The 18,643-nt window shown below is 39.3% G+C and overlaps 1 protein-coding gene across 1 annotated transcript; it reads left to right on the top strand.

Annotated features, from left to right (window-relative positions):
• The first annotated feature begins 387 nt into the window (after positions 1-387).
• Positions 388-10,436, top strand: LOC140144451 (uncharacterized). The gene is made up of 3 exons (XM_072166261.1): positions 388-523; positions 4,481-4,616; positions 8,796-10,436. The coding sequence occupies exons 2-3, from the start codon at positions 4,483-4,485 to the stop codon at positions 10,033-10,035; spliced, it is 1,374 nt and encodes a 457-aa protein (XP_072022362.1). The 5' UTR covers positions 388-523; positions 4,481-4,482; the 3' UTR covers positions 10,036-10,436.
• Positions 10,437-18,643: the final 8,207 nt, after the last annotated feature.

Here is an 18,643-nt window from a genome sequence, read left to right as displayed (position 1 = left end):
TTTACCCATTTTTCCTGGTATAGCCACTGTTTTTCCTCTTCAACGACCACACTATAGCGGCCCTACACCATTTTTATTTGTTAATATATCAGTCATTTTGACTTTGTCAACAGATCATGTCTCCTAAGTTAAACGACTTTAAAATATAATATTTGATCAATTGTTTACAATTACAGCATTTTTATTGCATGGGTAGTCAGTTATATTGTTGTCTTTAATATTCTTTAATATAATATTGCTTTATTTTGGTGCTCACACTTTCGTTGTATGTACACTCTTTAGCCTTGAACTTTACCTATCAAAGATGTCAATGATTTTGTTATTACCCAGTCAAGTGTCACACGCAAAGAAGCATTTTGAAATGCTTCTTTGCGTGTGACACTTGAAAAAACAGTACACTAAATCGTGATTGAACAGTACACTAAATCACCTGACTGGAGAACAACTTACACACGTAACGCTTGTTGTGTTAGTGTCGCCATTTTGTGAAGGAAATAGTAGATCGACGACCTCTATATATCAAGTAAGTCTTGAATTATGTGATTCTATAATGTGTTTTGTAGGTTCCAGATAATACACGTATTATTTATAGGGCTTATTTACGCGAACAATTTGTGATATCAATGTTTATAGAGACCCCGGGATAGAGACATGATTTTGTTTGACGTCACGTGTGATATCATACATGTTAGCTCGTTAACGCGAACCACACTATGCTATAAAGTGTCTCGTCTGAGAGTACTCATAACAAAAAAGAAAAGGTTCCGGGTGACTACCCGATGACCATCCGGTGGTCATCAGAAACCTTTCGGGTACCTTTTCCAGAGTTATCCCAAAGTGCCCGCTAGCGGATACCTTGCGGATACCTAATTAAGTTATCCAAAAGTTTTCGGGTAGACATCCGGAAGTCTCCCAAAAACTCAAATATTTCAAAAGAGTTCAACTTCGATTCTTCGCAGGAGTTACCCGGTGGTTATCCGCTTTAATTTAACCTTGAAAATAGGCCAAAGCATCTTAAGAATGCATTGTGGGTGGGCACATGTATATGGTCAAAGGTCACTGAATGATTTCGAAATGGAGTATCTAGCTGTTTTTGGCAGTTGGAATATTAATTGTGCAGAAGTTATTTGAGGTCCAAAGTGTATGGATTTACATGTAGGACATTACAAGATGTTCACTGATTGATCTGGAACATGCTGTAGGAATTACAAAGCATTGAATGCTTGATTTCATATGACAATGCAGGTAGGAAGATTTGTATGAAATGATTTGTATGTTGATGCAGTCTTTATACATGAGAAGTAATTCATTGGTAGAGCACCAGCGCAGTCACCTTCGGAGCCTTATGTCACCCTTATACAATTGAGCACTCCATTATAATGCCTCTTTGAAGGTGTCTTCTTCTTCTTCTTTTCAAATACTGGCCAACATCCCTGGTGGAATCAAGCGGTCAGGGTAGTGCGCATGCAGATGAAAATTAGTTATTCTGGTTGGTTGCTTTGTTTCTTTGGTGATTCTCTACTGCTTCTTTGAATTGTTTGGGATCTGTTATTGTAACCACTGTTTCAGGTAATGAGTTCCAGTCTTTAATTGTTCGAGGTATGAAAGAGTGTTTATAGCAGTCTTTTGATGTTGATAAGGGTTTGAAAGCTTTTGAATTTGAGTGCCGTGAGGATCGTAGGGTAGGCTGAACATTTGCTGAACGAGGTTTCCAACTGGTAGGGATAGGTGACCGTGAATTGACTTATGGAGAATAGCGAGACGCCTTGTTTGTCTTCTAGTTGCAAGTGGCTCCCAGCCTAGCTTCTCCAGCATTTCAGTAACACAGCCTTTTGACTTGGTCTTATAGTCATTCAGGCAAAACCGAACTCATCTCCTTTGGACCCCTTCCAGCTTGTTAATGAGGACTTGTGTGTAGGGATCCCATACACTTGATGAATACTCGGTGAGTGGCCGGACGAGGGTTTTAAATGCAGATTCTTTGATGTGTTGTGGACATTGGTACAAGTTTCTTGAGATGAAGCCAAGGGTCCTATTAGCTGTTGCAGTGATTTTATCAACATGTTTATTCCAAGTAAGGTCGTTTGTTATTAATACTCCAAGGTATGGGTCAGTCTGCTCCAAGATTGATTCCCCAAGATTGTATTGAAAATGCTTTACTGTTTTTGCATGTGTGAGTCTCATCACAAAGCATTTTTGGGGATTGATGTGCAGTTGCCAGTCGACAGGCGACAAGTGTAAGTCATCTTGGAGTGACTTGGAATCAAACTCGTTTTGGATTTCTCTGTATAATACGCAGTCGTCTGCAAAATATTTCTTGGGAAGTATTTCTTGAACTGCATATCTCCTTGTCTTGGGTAGGCATCAATCAATTCTCTGAGGTGTCTCTGGACTGTGGTGGGTTAAACCGGTTTTAAGGGAACCCAACCGTCCCGCTTCCCTCAGAGCATATTCCAGTGATGCCATGAACTCCATCAGCAGAAATGATCCCGAGCACCTCCATACACACACAACCCTTGAGTAGCGAGCTCAAAAGGACATCCTCAGACGTTGTGTCTATGAAGCAGGAATCTCTGGGGTCTCTGGACTTGGGACCAGACTCTGGTGGGTTAAACCGGTTTTAGGGGCCCCAACCATCCCGCTTCCCTCAGAGATAGATTTAATTAAACCATCATCAGAGATTGGGCACTCCATTATACTTTCAGTCTAGGAACAGCTTGAAAAAAATGGCGTAAACTAGCGTGCCAAATCAATGCCCCTATATTACCCAGCAGACCCTTGAGCTAGATTCAGCTGAGCAGAGCTTGCACTGCTGGAACTGGGATGTGCAATGTCATTACATAATAAATAAATTTGTGCATACTCGTGAATTTGCGTTTCTGCATTCCCCAAAAGGTCAACAGGAAGTCTCCAAAGAGGTCACCAGGTATATCGTCACCAAAAGTTACCCGCTAGGTCCCCGAAAGTTATCGGGTAGTTATCCGCTAGTTACCCCAAAAAGTCACCGGGTAGTCATCCGGTACCTACTACCTGAATAGAAAGGCATCCACTGTGGTTTCCTAACTTGAAAATTTATCGTGTAGTCACCCGCTACCTAATTTGCATGTTAAATTTGCCGGTGTCTACTCGGTGACCGTATCGGAAAGTTATCCGCAAAGGTCTCATTTTTCGATATAGGTAAGGGGCTGTGCAATAATTATGAACCCTGGGTGGAGGGTAAAATTAGGGGGGGGGGGGGAAGGATTTCTGGCGAGCTGAAAGGGGGGGGGGCAAGCAGTTTTTGGCTAGCCGAGAGGGTGGCAAGCGATTTTTGGCACACATTCATGTGGCACCTTTTAAATAAAACGCTCTAAAAAGGCTTAAGAAAACAGTACGCAAACGCTTTAATATGCAAATTTACCTGCTCGCTGCGCTCGCAACATATATCTAGACCATTTAAGGTTTGCAAATTGGGATCCAAAAATTTTTGCATGTGTAAGGGAGGGCAAAGATTTTTTGGCGGGCCGAGAGGGGGGGAGGGGAATCGATTTTTGGCAGGCCGAAAGGGGGGCAAGTGATTTTTGGCGGGCCGTTCGGAATTTTTTTGTGTGCCTCCGGGGGGGCTCATAATTATTGCACAGCTCCTAACGCTTTGCATGTTTGATTCCGCTGTTGGCAGATTCGAATCATGTGCGATTTGTCCGTACGGTGGCGACGCAACAGAGTAAACGTATATTGATTCAAATCTGTCAGCTGATGAAAATCCAACATGGCGTTACTCTCAACTTGAGATAAAAAACACCATTTACCAGGAATAATGTGATATCAGTGGTTATACAGCGATCTTGCATAATAATACAGCGTCATAATATCATAATAATATGACGTCATGGATGGTATAATACGAAATTACCCGTTATCTTATTAACGTGACCCACACTTTATAATCAAATTCAGTAAACCTTTGACGAGCGCGTATTTTAAGTATCGCGTACGTTGGACGCACTTGTCTCTGATTGGCTGCTGAGGCAATCTGCTGTTGCCGAGCCGGTTGCCGAGTGAAAATTTATGAATGAACTGTGCGCCGTACGCGTTGTTAGCTCCGAATTTGCAACATCGCGGTAGTCGCGCTCGTCAAAGGTTTGCTGCATTTGATTATATGTTTATTTAGTCTTATTAGAAAAGATATATGTCGAATACCAATGGTTAGACAGGATATTGCATGACGTCACGTGTGGTATAATACGAGACTGCTTATTAACGCGACCCACTGTTGTTTATAGTCCTATATAGTTAGATCTTGACCATGAATATGAGACATAGCGATGGCTAGGTAGGATATTATCGTCAAACCAATTTATATGCCTAAACCTAAAAATATATTAAATGAATCAGTACTTGAATATGGTTATGAATCCCCGCAATCCGGGATCCTAACATTTCGACTGCTACTCTATTTGATAATTTACATAATTGTTCATCTTTATTTCTTTTCATACAGAAATGGGTGCCAGCTTATTGAAGAATAAATTGCATGCTGAAATAGCAAATGAGGGCGCTATTCATATGCTTAATGTCGATACCTTGTTGGTTATATTCAACTATTTGTCGTTATATGACAAATTAATAGCCATGAGGTAAAATACTGTAATTAGTTTAAAATTGTTTTAAGTCACATTCGGTATTTAAGTTGAAACAATAATCACTAGTGGAAAATTTGCAATGAGAATTCTTTCAAAACGATGAGAATTGGACAGAAGTATGAGAATTTAAAATTTTCTCATTTATATAAAACTTTCTCATTCAAATGAATGAGAAATACCAATTAATGTGTCAACCCCCTGTCACATTGTTTTAAATGAGAAAATTAACCACTTGTGACAGGTTGTTGACACGGTAATTAATATTTCTCATTAATTTGGATGAGATGTTCATACGTGTTGGTTATTCAAACAGCAAAGTAAGTTTAAAGAGTCATTCAACACAACAATTATCGAGACTAACCTCAATATTTCGACATGTAACACATGTACACTTCATTGATTAGACCTAAGGTCATCTCAGGTCAATCGTGAAGACAACTCCTTCACAACATCCTTGGAGTTCTCCTGATGAAGAAATGTGTTACATGTCGAAATATTGAGGTTAGTCTCGATAATTGTTGTGTTGAATGACTGTTTAAACTTACTTTGCTGTTTGAATAACCAACACGTATGAACATTCACTCGAATATACGACAAAACTTCGGCAAGGATTGCCTAAATTCCGTCAGAAGTTTGGAGCGGACATCTCGGAAAATCGCGAGGTACAAAAACCATCTCAGATTCAACCTTTGTTGTTATAACTCGCGTATTACTCCGAAGAGCCTCCGGTTAACGTCGTGCGTAAAAGGATATAAAGCCAGCAATATCCTAAAACATGCTGAAAGAGCTCTATTAAATGAGAGAATTCGTCAAAATAATGTTACAATCAAGTTATTGGAATCAAAACAAAAGGATTTAAAGGACAAGATTCGCGGGGATTTATCCGACCCGGAACATAGTCAAGTCTGTGAGTTCATCGCGACTGCGCAGTTAGGTGAACATCGTGCTGTCAAAGATCGCCAAATTCGGAAGTTCAAATCACTGAAGGAAGCCGCGGATTCTGTGGATTTACGACCGGAATGGATGCGCAATGGCACCAAAGACACGAATTTCAGTAAGGATAAATGGGTGGTGAACTTATCGTCGAAGAAACTGACGCCAGCGGAAACTAAGGTACTCCAATTTGGATTAAATTTCGCCCCCACACCTACACAAATTCCCGCATCAGGCATCATCACAGAGACTGAATTCGCCATCAAAAAGCTTCAATACAGTAAAAGTATTGATTGGGACTCAGTAGCTGAGTTACGTGCGAAAGTTACGAGTACTCTAAAGTCGGCAAAGCTTCCCAATAGTAACCTTTCTCGGGAGGAAAGATTGGCTTTAAACAGTCTAAAGAAGGATAAAAACATCCTCCTTCTACCACAGATAAAGGCCGTGGTTGTGTTGTGTTAGACCAAAAATAATACGATGAAAAGCTTAACACACTTCTGAGTGACTCAAAAACTTATCGTAAATTTAACAAAGATCCTACAAAGAGTCATCAAGCCAAATTGATCAAATTACTCAAGGAATTCAAAAAATCTGGCAACTTGAGTGAAGCGGAGTATTACAAGCTGTACCCCACATCCTCTTGTGTACCTCAGTTCTACGGGCTACCAAAGATACACAAGCAGAATGTCCCCCTCCGCCCAATAGTATCAAGCATCAATTCTGTGCATTATGAATCGGGCAAATTGTTAGCCAATATTCTTTCTGCTGTCGTTGGCAAATCTGAGCGTCACATTAAGAATACAGAGGACTTTGTAAATCGTATCAAAGATCTACGTATAGACCCCGAGGAAATTTTAGTCTCGTACGATGTTTCTTCATTATTCACATGTATCCCTGTGAGTAGCGCTGTCGAGGTGTTAAAGAACTTATTAGAAAGTGACTCTAGCTGGAAAGAGAAAACAGATCTTACTGCAAAGCAAGTTGTTGAACTTTTAGACCTGTACCTTAATTGTTCCTATTTTGTGGCCAAAGAACAATTTTACCAACAATGCGAGAGCTGTACCATGGGCGGCTCGGCCAGCCCGGTCATAGCCAATCTGTTTATGGAACATTTTGAATCCTTGGCACTCAGTAACTCACCTATTAAACCAAAGATCTGGTTAAGATTTGTCGATGATACATTCGTGATCCTTCGGAAGACTGACACCGACGCGTTCTTTAATTACATAAACTCACAGAACCCCCATATCAAATTCTCCTCTGAACCGGAAGTTGACAACCATCTTGCCTTTTTGGACACTAAGATCACCCGTAAGGAAGACGGTTCCCTTGACGTCACTATATACAGAAAACCCACCCATACAGATTAGTATCTGCATTTTCATTCTCACCACCCGGTCTCTCATAAACTCAGCGTAATCAGAACCTTAACTCAGAGCTCAAACAGCCGTCACTGATCAACAAGAAAGGACTAAATGCAGCTGGTAAGATAATTCTCGGTCTTCCTCGTAGGTATCCTACCAACGTTTTGCTTCGTACCCTTGGGTGGCAAAAGCTTCATGATTGTCGCTCCATTCATTTGAATGTCATGGTTTTCAAAAGTCTTACATGCAGTCTTCCTTCCAACCTGTGCAATATTTTTAATCATGCTCATAAAACCCATAACCACATGACGAGAGCATGCTCTCAGGGAAATCTGGTCCCCCTTCATGCAAAAATAATTCTGACAAACGCAAATTTATCTCAAGAGGGTGGTGTCTTTTAATGAATTACCTCAAATAGCAAAAAATCCCTTCCAGTAAGTCTCGGAGCATTCAAGCATATTTTATATTCATAACACCATTTTTATTCATTACTTTTCTTCGTGCAATTTTGATATTTAAAATGCTCCTTCACTATAATTATGTGCATCTAATGTATTCCCAGCTGGCATGGGTATTTAAATGTATTTTTACATAGTGTTTTATTAAGTATGTTGTATACATGTGCAATTCTATCTTATTATCTGTATTCCATATTTAATTTTAATGTATATGTTTTTAAAAGATTTTGATGTATTTTGTTTGACCCCTGGGCACCCCTGAAAAACAGTGCTTGCGCTGATGGGGTTTCCCCAGGCAAAATAAGAACTAATAAAATAAAATAAAATAAAATAAGAAATAGATCACATTAAGGGTGCTCTAGGCAACTGCGGTTACCGTCAATGGGCATTTGACTTGGCCACCAGTCAGAAAAAGTCCCCGGGACTTACGAAAGTCTCTGAAACTGCACCGCCCAGCCAAAAGAGCAAGACTTACATCACCCTTCCTTTCATTGATGGACTGTCGCAGAAACTGCAACGCATTTTTAAGTCATATGGGGTATCAACATCTTTTAAACCCCATACCACTTTGAGGAAATTACTTGTTTCACCAAAGGACCCAATCCCGCTGGAAAAACGAGCTGGTTGTGTATATCAAATCAACTGTACTGACTGTCCAAAATCATATATTGGACAAACTGGCCGCCAACTGGGCCAACGGTTAAAAGAACACAAATCCACTGCCCCTAGCAGGACCCCCTCAGCGGTCACAGAACACAGTACGGACTCACGCCACTCCGTAGATTGGGACAATGTTAAAGTGCTTGACAGGGAAGACAGAGAGTACCCACGTTTAGTGAGGGAAGCCATACAAATCAGAAGACACACGCCGCAACTCAACCGTGACCAGGGCCTCGAGATCCCGACACTGTACACTTCATTGATTAGACCTAAGGTCATCTCAGGTCAATCGTGAAGTCAACTCCTTCACAACATCCTTGGAGTTCTCCTGATGAAAACATGTGTTACATGTCGAAATATTGAGGTTATAGTCTCGATAATTGTTGTGTTGAATGACTGTTTAAACTTACTTTGCCGAGAAAATTTTAAATTCTCATACTTTTGTCCAATTCTCATCGTTTTGAATGAATTCTCATTTTAAATTTTCCACTAGTGAATGCACCGCTATGAAAAACATTACCTTATCAAATATCGCACACAGAGGGTGCAGATATCAATAAAGTGACCATTCAGGTAATCCCGTTTGAAATCCACACTGCCTGTGTATGAGATTACGGTCTTGTTTCCCATACATAGTGTGTATGGATTTCAACGGCACTAGCCCATTGAAAGAAGAATCATAAGAAGCTATGATAACTTGCAATAATTGTTAGTAACTATAAAGTACTAATTATTTATGTATGATCATGATTTTATAGGGTCAACAAGGAATGGTGTCAGATAATCAAGAACCATGCCTGGTCTGTCATCGACTTTAGAGACAAAGGTCCCATCAGAAAGGTCAGAACATCTTGGAGACAATACAGGCGGTTTGTATCAAACAATGGCCCAAGTATTTTTGAGTACAGAGAATGTGGCAATGAATGGCAATTTCCGGAAAACGAAGATGATGTGTTAAAATTCACGCGCCTTTATGCCGGTGTTGGTTTGCAAGAGATTTATCTAACTGTAGTCAGCGATGAAATCATGAGCTATCTACGCGACAACTGTCCTAATATACACTCTCTTGGAATTAGAAAAGAATTTGGTCACATCATGAAAGACAACATTTATTTCCCCCCAAAGCTACAACGATTGGATCTGAGCTTTACATATTCTAGGACAAATCAAGGTATACTATTTATAACATGTTTAGAAAAGTGTCCTCATTTGCGAAAGGTAACCTTTTATCATCGAATTTACTATGACCCATCAATCCGAGAGTGCATGAAAAAGTTGTCAGAAATGACACGTTTATGTGAGCTAGATATTGTTTGTACGTCTCCTTTCAACATGAAAGATGAGAATTTGTTTTCAACAATTGGGTCTCTGACATCGTTGACACGCTTCACACTAAAACTATATAAAAGTTATGAGATTGATAATTTGGTACGATCTATTGCTCACTGGACACGTCTGAAAACTTTGACATTGGTACAAGTGAAGTACACGCGTAAAGCCTTTGAAATGATGATATCCGGAATACTAAATCTAGAAAGCCTGGAAATAGGCGGAATACCCATGCCGTCATCATCAGTGGTTAATCTTATTGGAATTCATCTGTTGAAACTCAAATCATTGAAATTAACGTATCTTTCATCGTGTGAAAGTTTACATACACTGAATTACCATCCGACGCTGGAATCCCTTGAGATCCGCCTGGCATATGGATATTTCTGCACTGAACATATTAAAAAACAGGAAGAAGGGGTAGAAAGTTGTGTTAGGCGAGTATATGATGTGCTAGTTACACTTCCTAACATCAGGAAGGTAAAAATTATAGGGTATAATTTGCAGCGTTGTTTTAGTCAAGAAAAATATCCAGTCATTAAATCTGCGGAAATTGAAGTGGTTGACGGCAACAAAGGATGTAATTACTACCAGAAACAAAAGGAAAAAAAATTGAAAAGAAACACCCGTCTTCAGATTGATCATGATCTGAAAGACCCACAGAATTAGAGAAGGAGAACCGGGACTCCCTATACCGCCACGTACAATCGCGCCGTCAGCTATGGGAGACGGTGCGCGGAGACGAAGGAAAACAATTCTGCGTCTCATCTGAAGCGTTGTCGTACTGCGCGTGCTTGTCGCATCAAGTGCATATAACAACGATTGCCTCGAGCATCTGAGGGAAACCTAATACCCCCAATTTTTGCCCCATGCCTGTATCAAGATGGCGGTCGAGATTTTTGCCCCATGCCTGTATCAAGATGGCGGTCGAGATTTTTGCCCCATGCCTGTATCAAGATGGCGGTAGAGTCCTGGTTCTCTGGTTTTAATTCTGTTGAAAGACACGAGAGCACAAATTGATTGCGTCATTACCGTGGCTGTGTACTCTAGACATTGTTTCTTTCGCGAAATTGAGCTTTTTTTGAAATGTTTTTACTTTGTTATGTTTTCTATAAATACAAGAAAAGAAAATCCAGATTTGTTAACTCTAACTGCTCTATCTTATTTCACTCGTTTGCGCAATTTAAAACGAAAGAAAATCTTTATGGTAACATCGGGGTACACGCGCGCAACAACGCATCGCGTTTTGTAGTCGCGCAATTTGTTAACGCACAGATACGCTACGCATACGCAACACTTATCTGCATGCGCGACGCATCTTATGGAAGCACCACGTAAGCACTGATTTCGCAAAAACCTAGCGGTCAAATGGCTCCGTTTTAGCTAATAAAATGTGAAGTTCTTTCCCCCGATTTAAACATCAAGATATGAATAGATTTTATTCGAAACTTCTCAAGGGGCTGTGGATTTACCTGATGTTCACGTAATGTAAGGTAGAAAAACGAGAAATGCCGCATTCTCCTGTGAGCTTCGATCAAAGTGCAAAATGTGACCACTTTAAACTTCAACGGCCTTTATTTCAATGTTCATTTTCTCGGTAAAATGACGATTTAGGTACACGATAACTCAAAAAATACAGCATCTATAGGTAAGCAATTATGGTCATCATAAAAAGCATGATTGACTTAAGAAACAGTTTTCTCATTTTTTTATATTTTGTTCTATTTCCGATTTTAGGCATCATTTTGTGCAAATAGGTGTTTGTGAATTTTAAAAAGTTCATTTTGATGCCTTATATGGTCAATCTCTCAAAAAAATAAGGCTAATCTTGGTTAAGACTTCGGTTAAGGTGGTTAGAGCAAGCTTAAGATCGTCGTATCTGCCACTTACACAGTACCGCACTGACGAGGTTCTTGGTTAAGACTTCCGGTTAAGGTGCATAGAGCAAGCTAAGGCAGGGCAGCCAAAACGAGTCCCTGAGCATAGCAAAGGTTCTCTGCCCAAACCCACCAAAGCCTGTAGAAAACGTTGGCAGGCTTCGCTGAATTTTACACACACCGCTTCGATACCACCATTGACCAAAAAAGGAAATTATGGTTGTGTCATCGACCCTTGTTTATAATCATCCTTTTGATTAAAATTAATGAACGCTCTGATACATATCAGAAAATTGGTATACTATTTGCTTGTTAGTATTGAAGGCTCCAGCGATGGTGAACCTTCAGTGAAGACAACAAAGCCTGGCTGAGCTCAGCGAACCATTTTGGCTGTACACCCTTAAGATCATCATATCTGTCAGTCACGAAGTATTGCACTTACGGGGTTCTTGGTTATAGGATTTCCAGTTTACATTGGTTTAGGTGATCAAATCACGAATATCGTATTTGCCACTTACGAGGTTCTTGTAATAGGTTGTGTATTAATTAGGTCTATCAGTATGGAGTTTAAATGGCGGGGATGACAAACCATTATTTGTAATTAACATATAGGGTTAAAAAATTGACAAATAAAATGGAGAGAGAAGAGCTTCATGAGAGACAGGACTCTAATCGCTTTTGTCCAGGACCATATGGTCCTACACCATATGGCACTGCACCATATAGTGCAGGAGCATATTTGACTTATAAATATTTTCAATTTAGCTACATGCTGCAGGAGCATGTTTGAATTAGAAACATGCTCCAGCATGTACTTAAATTGAAAATATTTACAAGTAGTCGAACATGCTCCTGGAGCATGTTATTAAATTGAAAATATTTATAAGTCAAACATGCTCCTCCTGTACCAGCAGATGGTGCAGGACCATATAGTCCAGGACCATTATGGTACATGACCATATCGTCTTGGACAATATTATCGGGCCAAAATCGCACAAAAGCACCCTAAAAGTTGTGGTCTATCAACGACATATTTCTGTGAAAAAAGTCATTCGGTGAGAATGGTACAAAAGAGGGGTCAACTGGTTTAACGAGACATTCCGTCAAAAAACGCTTCAAAAACTGCGATTACGAGTGATTGAAACAACAAGTATTTCCTTGTTTTGTTTGTTTGTTTGTTAATAATTATATTGTAATGTCTTAATGGGTTATTCCGTTGAAATCCACACTCCCCATGTAATAAACTGAATCCCTCACGACGGGGTTGTAGATTTCAAATGTAGTCACCCATTCAGGTAGCCACAACAACTACTACTAAAAAAAGTTCCTTTAGCCTAAAATAATATGTTGGTCATTTTAAACATTTATGTGCAATTTATTATTCGCTACATACTTTCCTTTTTCTGGTAACATGAACTACAACAGTTGAGTGCATTTTAATACATTTGGGTGTATTCCTATTACATTTTGGTGTATTCCTAATACATTTTGGTGTATTCCTAATACACTTTGGTGTATTCCTAGTGCATTTGGGTGTATTCCTAATACATTTAGGTGTGTTCCTAATACATTTGGGAGTTTTCTAATACATTTGGATGTATTGCTAATAGTCACCCATTCAGATATTCCAACAATTACTACCAGGAGAAAAAACAGCTTCAAGTTCCTTTAGCCTAAAATAATATGCTGGTCATTTAAATATCTATTTTTAATAATCTATTATTCCCTACATACTTCCCTTTTTCTTGTAACATGAATTTTGCTGAAGGAGCGTTTTGTTGCAACCTATATATTAGTCTGTATTAAAAAATCTAATCTATCATGTCTATGTTAACACTATGCACCTATGTTTCAGCCATGTCAGATGGACATTTTATTTACGAAAAGACCATACACACCAGTAACTCTCTCTCTCTCTCTCTCGCTCTCTCTCTCTCTCTCTCTCTCTCTCTCTCTCTCTCTCTCTCTATTTCCTTTGTGTTTTTGGTCACCCGTCTGAGCCCTGTTGACCAATTTGGACGAGAGAGCTAAATTTGGAAATGTGTGTTTTTGGTTCGAGTGCACTACTGTTTCAGTGACCAAAAACACAAGATTTGAGATATCCGGTTTTTGTGTATTTGGTCACTAGACATTAAAACATCATTTTCTTGACTAAAAATTAAAAAAAGATGACAAAATGGGTAAAAACAGAGTTATTCTCTACCCTACATGTTAATAAAAAGTTAATATCCTTTGATTAAACAGTCAAAACAAAACAGAAAGCCCTATGCGTGTACTATGAATGACGACCCCTTCTTTCGACCCGGAAATCAATGCCATTCTTGGTCAATTATTTTTATTATTATTTAGGTAAAAGTACTTGTTTTTTTTATTTTGTCTTATGGGGGTTAATTCAAAGGGGTCATTTGATAAATTTCACTTACTTTTATTCATTACTTTTTTAGTTAATGAAGTTTTTTGGGTGGTATTTTTTTCTGGAGAACTATGGGATTTGTGTGTTTTTGGTCACTGTGAGCTATTGTAAACCAAAAATTCCTGTGTTTTTGGTCACTATGAACAAGTTGAAATATCATTTATTACATTTATTTGCATTCAAATGTCAAAGAGCCTTTTTTATTTAGAGCATTGTGTATTTCCTTACCTTTTAATTATCATATATCATCGTTTGCATTAGAAAATCGGTAGATATTATTTTTTTTTTTTTTTTAAAGTGTGTTTTGGCTTCCACAGGATATCTGGAAGCTTCAGAGAGAACTTTGTTTTTCATTTTTCTACAACAAAATGTATCTACGATTTCAAAATATTGATTTCCTTTCTATTTTAACTGGTCTATATCATAAAACAATGAAAAATATACTCTTGTAACACTTTTCATTTGGGTCCATTAAAGTTTGGAAACTGCGAGAGAGCAACGTAGAGATAGGTGCGAAAGAAAACGACTGGGAAAAGAAACTAGGCGGCCGCTGGCTGCCCATGCCACGCCACACCCACTGTATCCTTGGTCAGTCATTAGCAGGGAGTAAATACGGGCAAATTATGGTTAATTTAATAAAAGTTTTCATTACTTTTAACTGATAAACCGTCGCTACATTAAAAATATAATATTTTGTTTGATTGTAACGTATTTTTGATATTTTTAATTTAGCATAAAAGCTAAAAAAATATATGAAATGAACTGATTCATATTTGTTATTTACGTTTGCTGATACTTTTAACCAATGAAATCGTGATGAATTTAAAGGCGAAAGAATTTGAATTTTGTTGTTTACAGTACACTGTCATGACTGTCATCACTGTTTTAGTGTTTACTTTCAAAACTCACTGAAGCAGAATTGCGGAAGAGGTAATTAATATTATTATTGGTCATTTGTGGTTTTAACAATAATTGATTCTCTTTCAATTTGAGAACAAGGATTTATTGTCAATGCAAAGACTGAATTTCTCGTCATGATGACACATCATTGGCATGATGAATGGCATTGGCATTGCATTGTCAATCATGTGATGTCATGAATCGGTAAGCTTAAACTGCGTTGACGTTATTAATTACGGTAGAGACAAAATTTACGTGCCCAAAATTTAGCGGGGTTTTTGGCGTTTGGCACCCACTCCCACTGCGTATACGCAGTTTGACGTCGCGCGCGTACTAACAGCTGGTGCAAGCCTGAGGTCGTGAGGTCAGATGAGCATGGACATACGACATGCATGACATGTACGAAAACAGGAAACACTGTCGAAGTTTGTACATTTTAGCATGACTTTTTGACTTCAAATTGATTTATAATCACTGATGAGATGACTACAAAATCAACACTCGACTCGTGCATTAGATGCTACCAATTCTGTAAGTGTAACTGTCACGGTAATGTATTGGACTATTGGTATTGCCTCAAAATTTATGCAATCACTCAGCTGATCATGCTGATTGTCTAGCATTGTCATGCATGCATTTGCTCGAGAACTCTAGCCAAGAATTTGCTCACCGATAGCTTCACATTCTAGGCTAGAGACCTTTGCATTCAAAATCTAGTCGGATTCGCTGAAGCATGACACCGTGTAAAGCAATGGAAGGTCAGAAGTAAACACAGCCGATCACGACAGGCGATTGCATCAAAAATGTTGCTAAAATTACACTTCAGCAAAATTTTAGACTGTCCAAAATACGCAAATCTTGCTCAAAAGATACAGTTGACTCATCGAAATAACTTTCATTCAAATTTCAACATTAACAGAATAAATAACCACCGGTGTAAAAAATTGAACCACTGTCCGACCGAAAAACCATATTAAAGTACTAGCATCGAATGCGTAACTATCGTGTGCAAATTCGAAGCTAGAGTTCTCGAGCAAGCATGCATAAATGATTATTTAGAGAATAAACGATAGGAATTTTTATTTTGACTATCCTCTAGGCCTACCGTGTGATAGACGACAGGTAGGTCCAATATTTTAAGTAGTGGATGCCGGCGCAGCCGGTATCCACTACGATGAAAATATTGGACCTGCCTGTCGTTTTCCTATCGTTTATTCTCATTCTTAGTCAGTTTAAATACTATTTTTTAATAATTGTAAACTATTTTTAAAACAAAAATTAGGTTACCGTCATAAAAACTCCCCTTTTTCTAAAATGAACGAAACTTGTTTACAACTTCACACATCTTTTGTTGCGCGTACAGTACTGCTAGCGTGTGCGAGTATTCAGCAATGCGTCTACTCATACACTGCGATACATACACGAACCTCTATGAGCGTGTTACCTACGCTCATGATGACGTGGGGTCGTCTACAGTCTGATAGACTACACCCAAAATCATGCGATTATCCAATCAGATTAAGTGCTACGTAATAGACCACTCCCACTGACTAAGAATGTGTGTTCTCCTCTAGCTCTGTCATTCATGTCTGAACACTGGGCGACGGGTGTTCGAATTCGGCACAGTCACATGCATCATGTGCATGGTCATTGGTCACCTGTCATGCTTGTCGTTGCAATTTAATTGCAAACACATGAAACATGGAAATGCATCAATAAATGAAAGTGGAAATTGTTTACTGAATGGTGTAATTTGATAGTGGTCCAAGGTGCTCTGACGAAACACTCCGATCGCCATGCAATCTACGTTTTTAGGCCACTGGGCCGGGACAACGGATAGCATTTTCATAATTTTCGGGATTAAATATTCTTCCAACCTGTTCAACGGAGATGGTATTTTCATTTCATGGTAGGTATACTACTACAAATATACATGTACAATGGTTGATTGGGAATTTTGATTAAATGAATCATCAGCCTGTATGCGATCCGACCAAGACCGTATCAGTGCGTATTTCAAAATACAATACGAACGCTTGACCTTGGAAAATATTAACCAATCACATGTGTGTTGCCATGGTCGGATTCACTTCCGTGACACGCACACGCAAGTGTTCATCACCATGATCACATGGTGTCAGTGTACGCGGACGATCATCACAGTCAGTGTTGTGCAGCTGTGTTTATTCAATCAAAATTCCCTATACTGAAATGAACCTTTAATTTTTTTATTGTAAAAAGCAGGCACGGAAGGGGTGGAACTAGGGAATTCGTGGAACTAGGGAATTCGTTTGCAAAAGTTATATAATTCATATAGTTTAATGAACGCGTATTACTTATTGGGAGAGAAATAAAATGCACGCTGATGTTGATGCGTCTAATGCACGCGCCCCGAAGAAGAAAAAAAACCATGATTTTTACTTCCTAAAAATGTTGGAAAATACTTCATAGAACTAAATAATTCCAACCTGTTCAACGGAGATGGTATTTTCATTTCATGGTAGGTATACTACTACAATAATCTCTTCATTGGCTAAAGAAGACCTGTAGATGCAGGTCGCAAGCTACCACAGCTCTGCAAATAGTAAGTCTTGTGACTGTTGTTTTAAATCAACTAAAATGCATCAACCCGCCCGAAATGAATCAATCCTACTTGACAAGAACGCGCGCAAAATACTCACAAGGTCATATTTTGATTCTTGAAACCCTGTCCATCAAATTGAACCAAAATTAGTAATTACCAGGGGTAGCGCTAGGTCGCTTTTTGGGGTCCCGGACTCACCAAAATAGAGTTCGGACCCCCTGTTTTAAAATTTTCTGCAAGTTCAGGGGTCCCTGCAGACGCCCAGTTTTTTCAATCTAGCGCTATTGCAGACATACTATTTATGCTGCATTTGTGCAACTGGGACTCGCCAAACTCTACTCCGGACCCCCTACTTTTTAATTTTCTGCAAGTTCTGGGGTCCCTCACGGACACTGGAGTGTTTAGTTCTAGCGCTACCCTGGTAATTACACACAGGTTTACTTTCAATACTCTACTCTTAACCATGTCAGTAACCAAGCAGTTATCCAACTGACACAACAGCATAATGCACTGACATGGAACAGCTTCCTGGACCACATTCACAGCCCAGCCCTGTTTCATGAAAAAAGCGTATGAAAAGCAGAAAGCATTGTGCTTGGTGCCAAATGTTGGGCTGTGAAAGTGGAGGAACTTCCAGGAAGCTATCCCATGACAGTGCATTTTGCTGTTGTGTCAGTTGGACAACTGCTTGGTTACTGACATGTGTTTTGAGTAGAGTATTAAAGTAATCATGTGTGTAATTTTGGTTCATTTTGATTTACACTATTTTAAGATATGACCTTGTGATTCACAAGTTGTAAAAAATTATAAGTTTCTTTTTGAGCTCAGTTTATGTTTCATACTTTTCTAACAGCTTTTCTGATTGGCTGCTTTGATAGGAGTGTATGAAAGTAAGTTTTAAGACCCTTTCAATTGTGAATTTTTCCTATGAAGGGGTCAAAAACATTGCCCAAGGGGTATTTTTATATAATACTAGATTTCGCGGTTCTCGGGTTGGGTGGTTCTCGTGATAGGACAATCTCTAATTACGTAACAACCGTTACCCATTATAGGCCTACCTGCCCTGACCTTTTAAACTAACTATGATATACGTATGTCAATGATCAAGGCCCAATTTGACACAATAATCAACTTAGTAGTTTTGTAGCTGTGACGCTTACTTGACCGTAATCTGGAAACCCATCGTTCGCCTCTTAACCAAGCCATGTCCTGCTACCACATTATGAGCCCCCCCCCATACCCCGGAAATAGTCATGTTCTGCTGTAATAGGCCTCTGCACGTGTGCCGTATTGAAATATGTGTTGAAAATAGGCCTATTGATCCGATCAGATGCACCTGCACGATTAGCCACACTGTAATGCTTTCCGATGCTCGCACTGCGCCCGTCGGTACTCTGCGCACTACGCGATAGCGCACCGTGTGGACGCAATCACGATGCGCACAGTGAGCACGCATTAGTGAGCCGCGCGCACGCGATAGCGCGCGGACAGAGGGACGGACGG

Source organism: Amphiura filiformis, unplaced genomic scaffold, assembly GCF_039555335.1.
Source record: "Amphiura filiformis unplaced genomic scaffold, Afil_fr2py scaffold_55, whole genome shotgun sequence".
Classification (NCBI taxonomy): domain Eukaryota; kingdom Metazoa; phylum Echinodermata; class Ophiuroidea; order Amphilepidida; family Amphiuridae; genus Amphiura; species Amphiura filiformis.
The sequence above is the reverse complement of the archived record's forward strand: the minus strand, read 5'-3'. Positions and strand labels throughout refer to the sequence as shown.

Bases quoted from the DNA above. Each gene is read 5' to 3' on its own strand.
- LOC140144451 (XM_072166261.1), top strand. From the start codon at position 4,483: ATGGGTGCCAGCTTATTGAAGAATAAATTGCATGCTGAAATAGCAAAT. The intron at 4,617-8,795 runs GTAAAATACTGT...ATGATTTTATAG, and splicing joins GACAAATTAATAGCCATGAG to GGTCAACAAGGAATGGTGTC.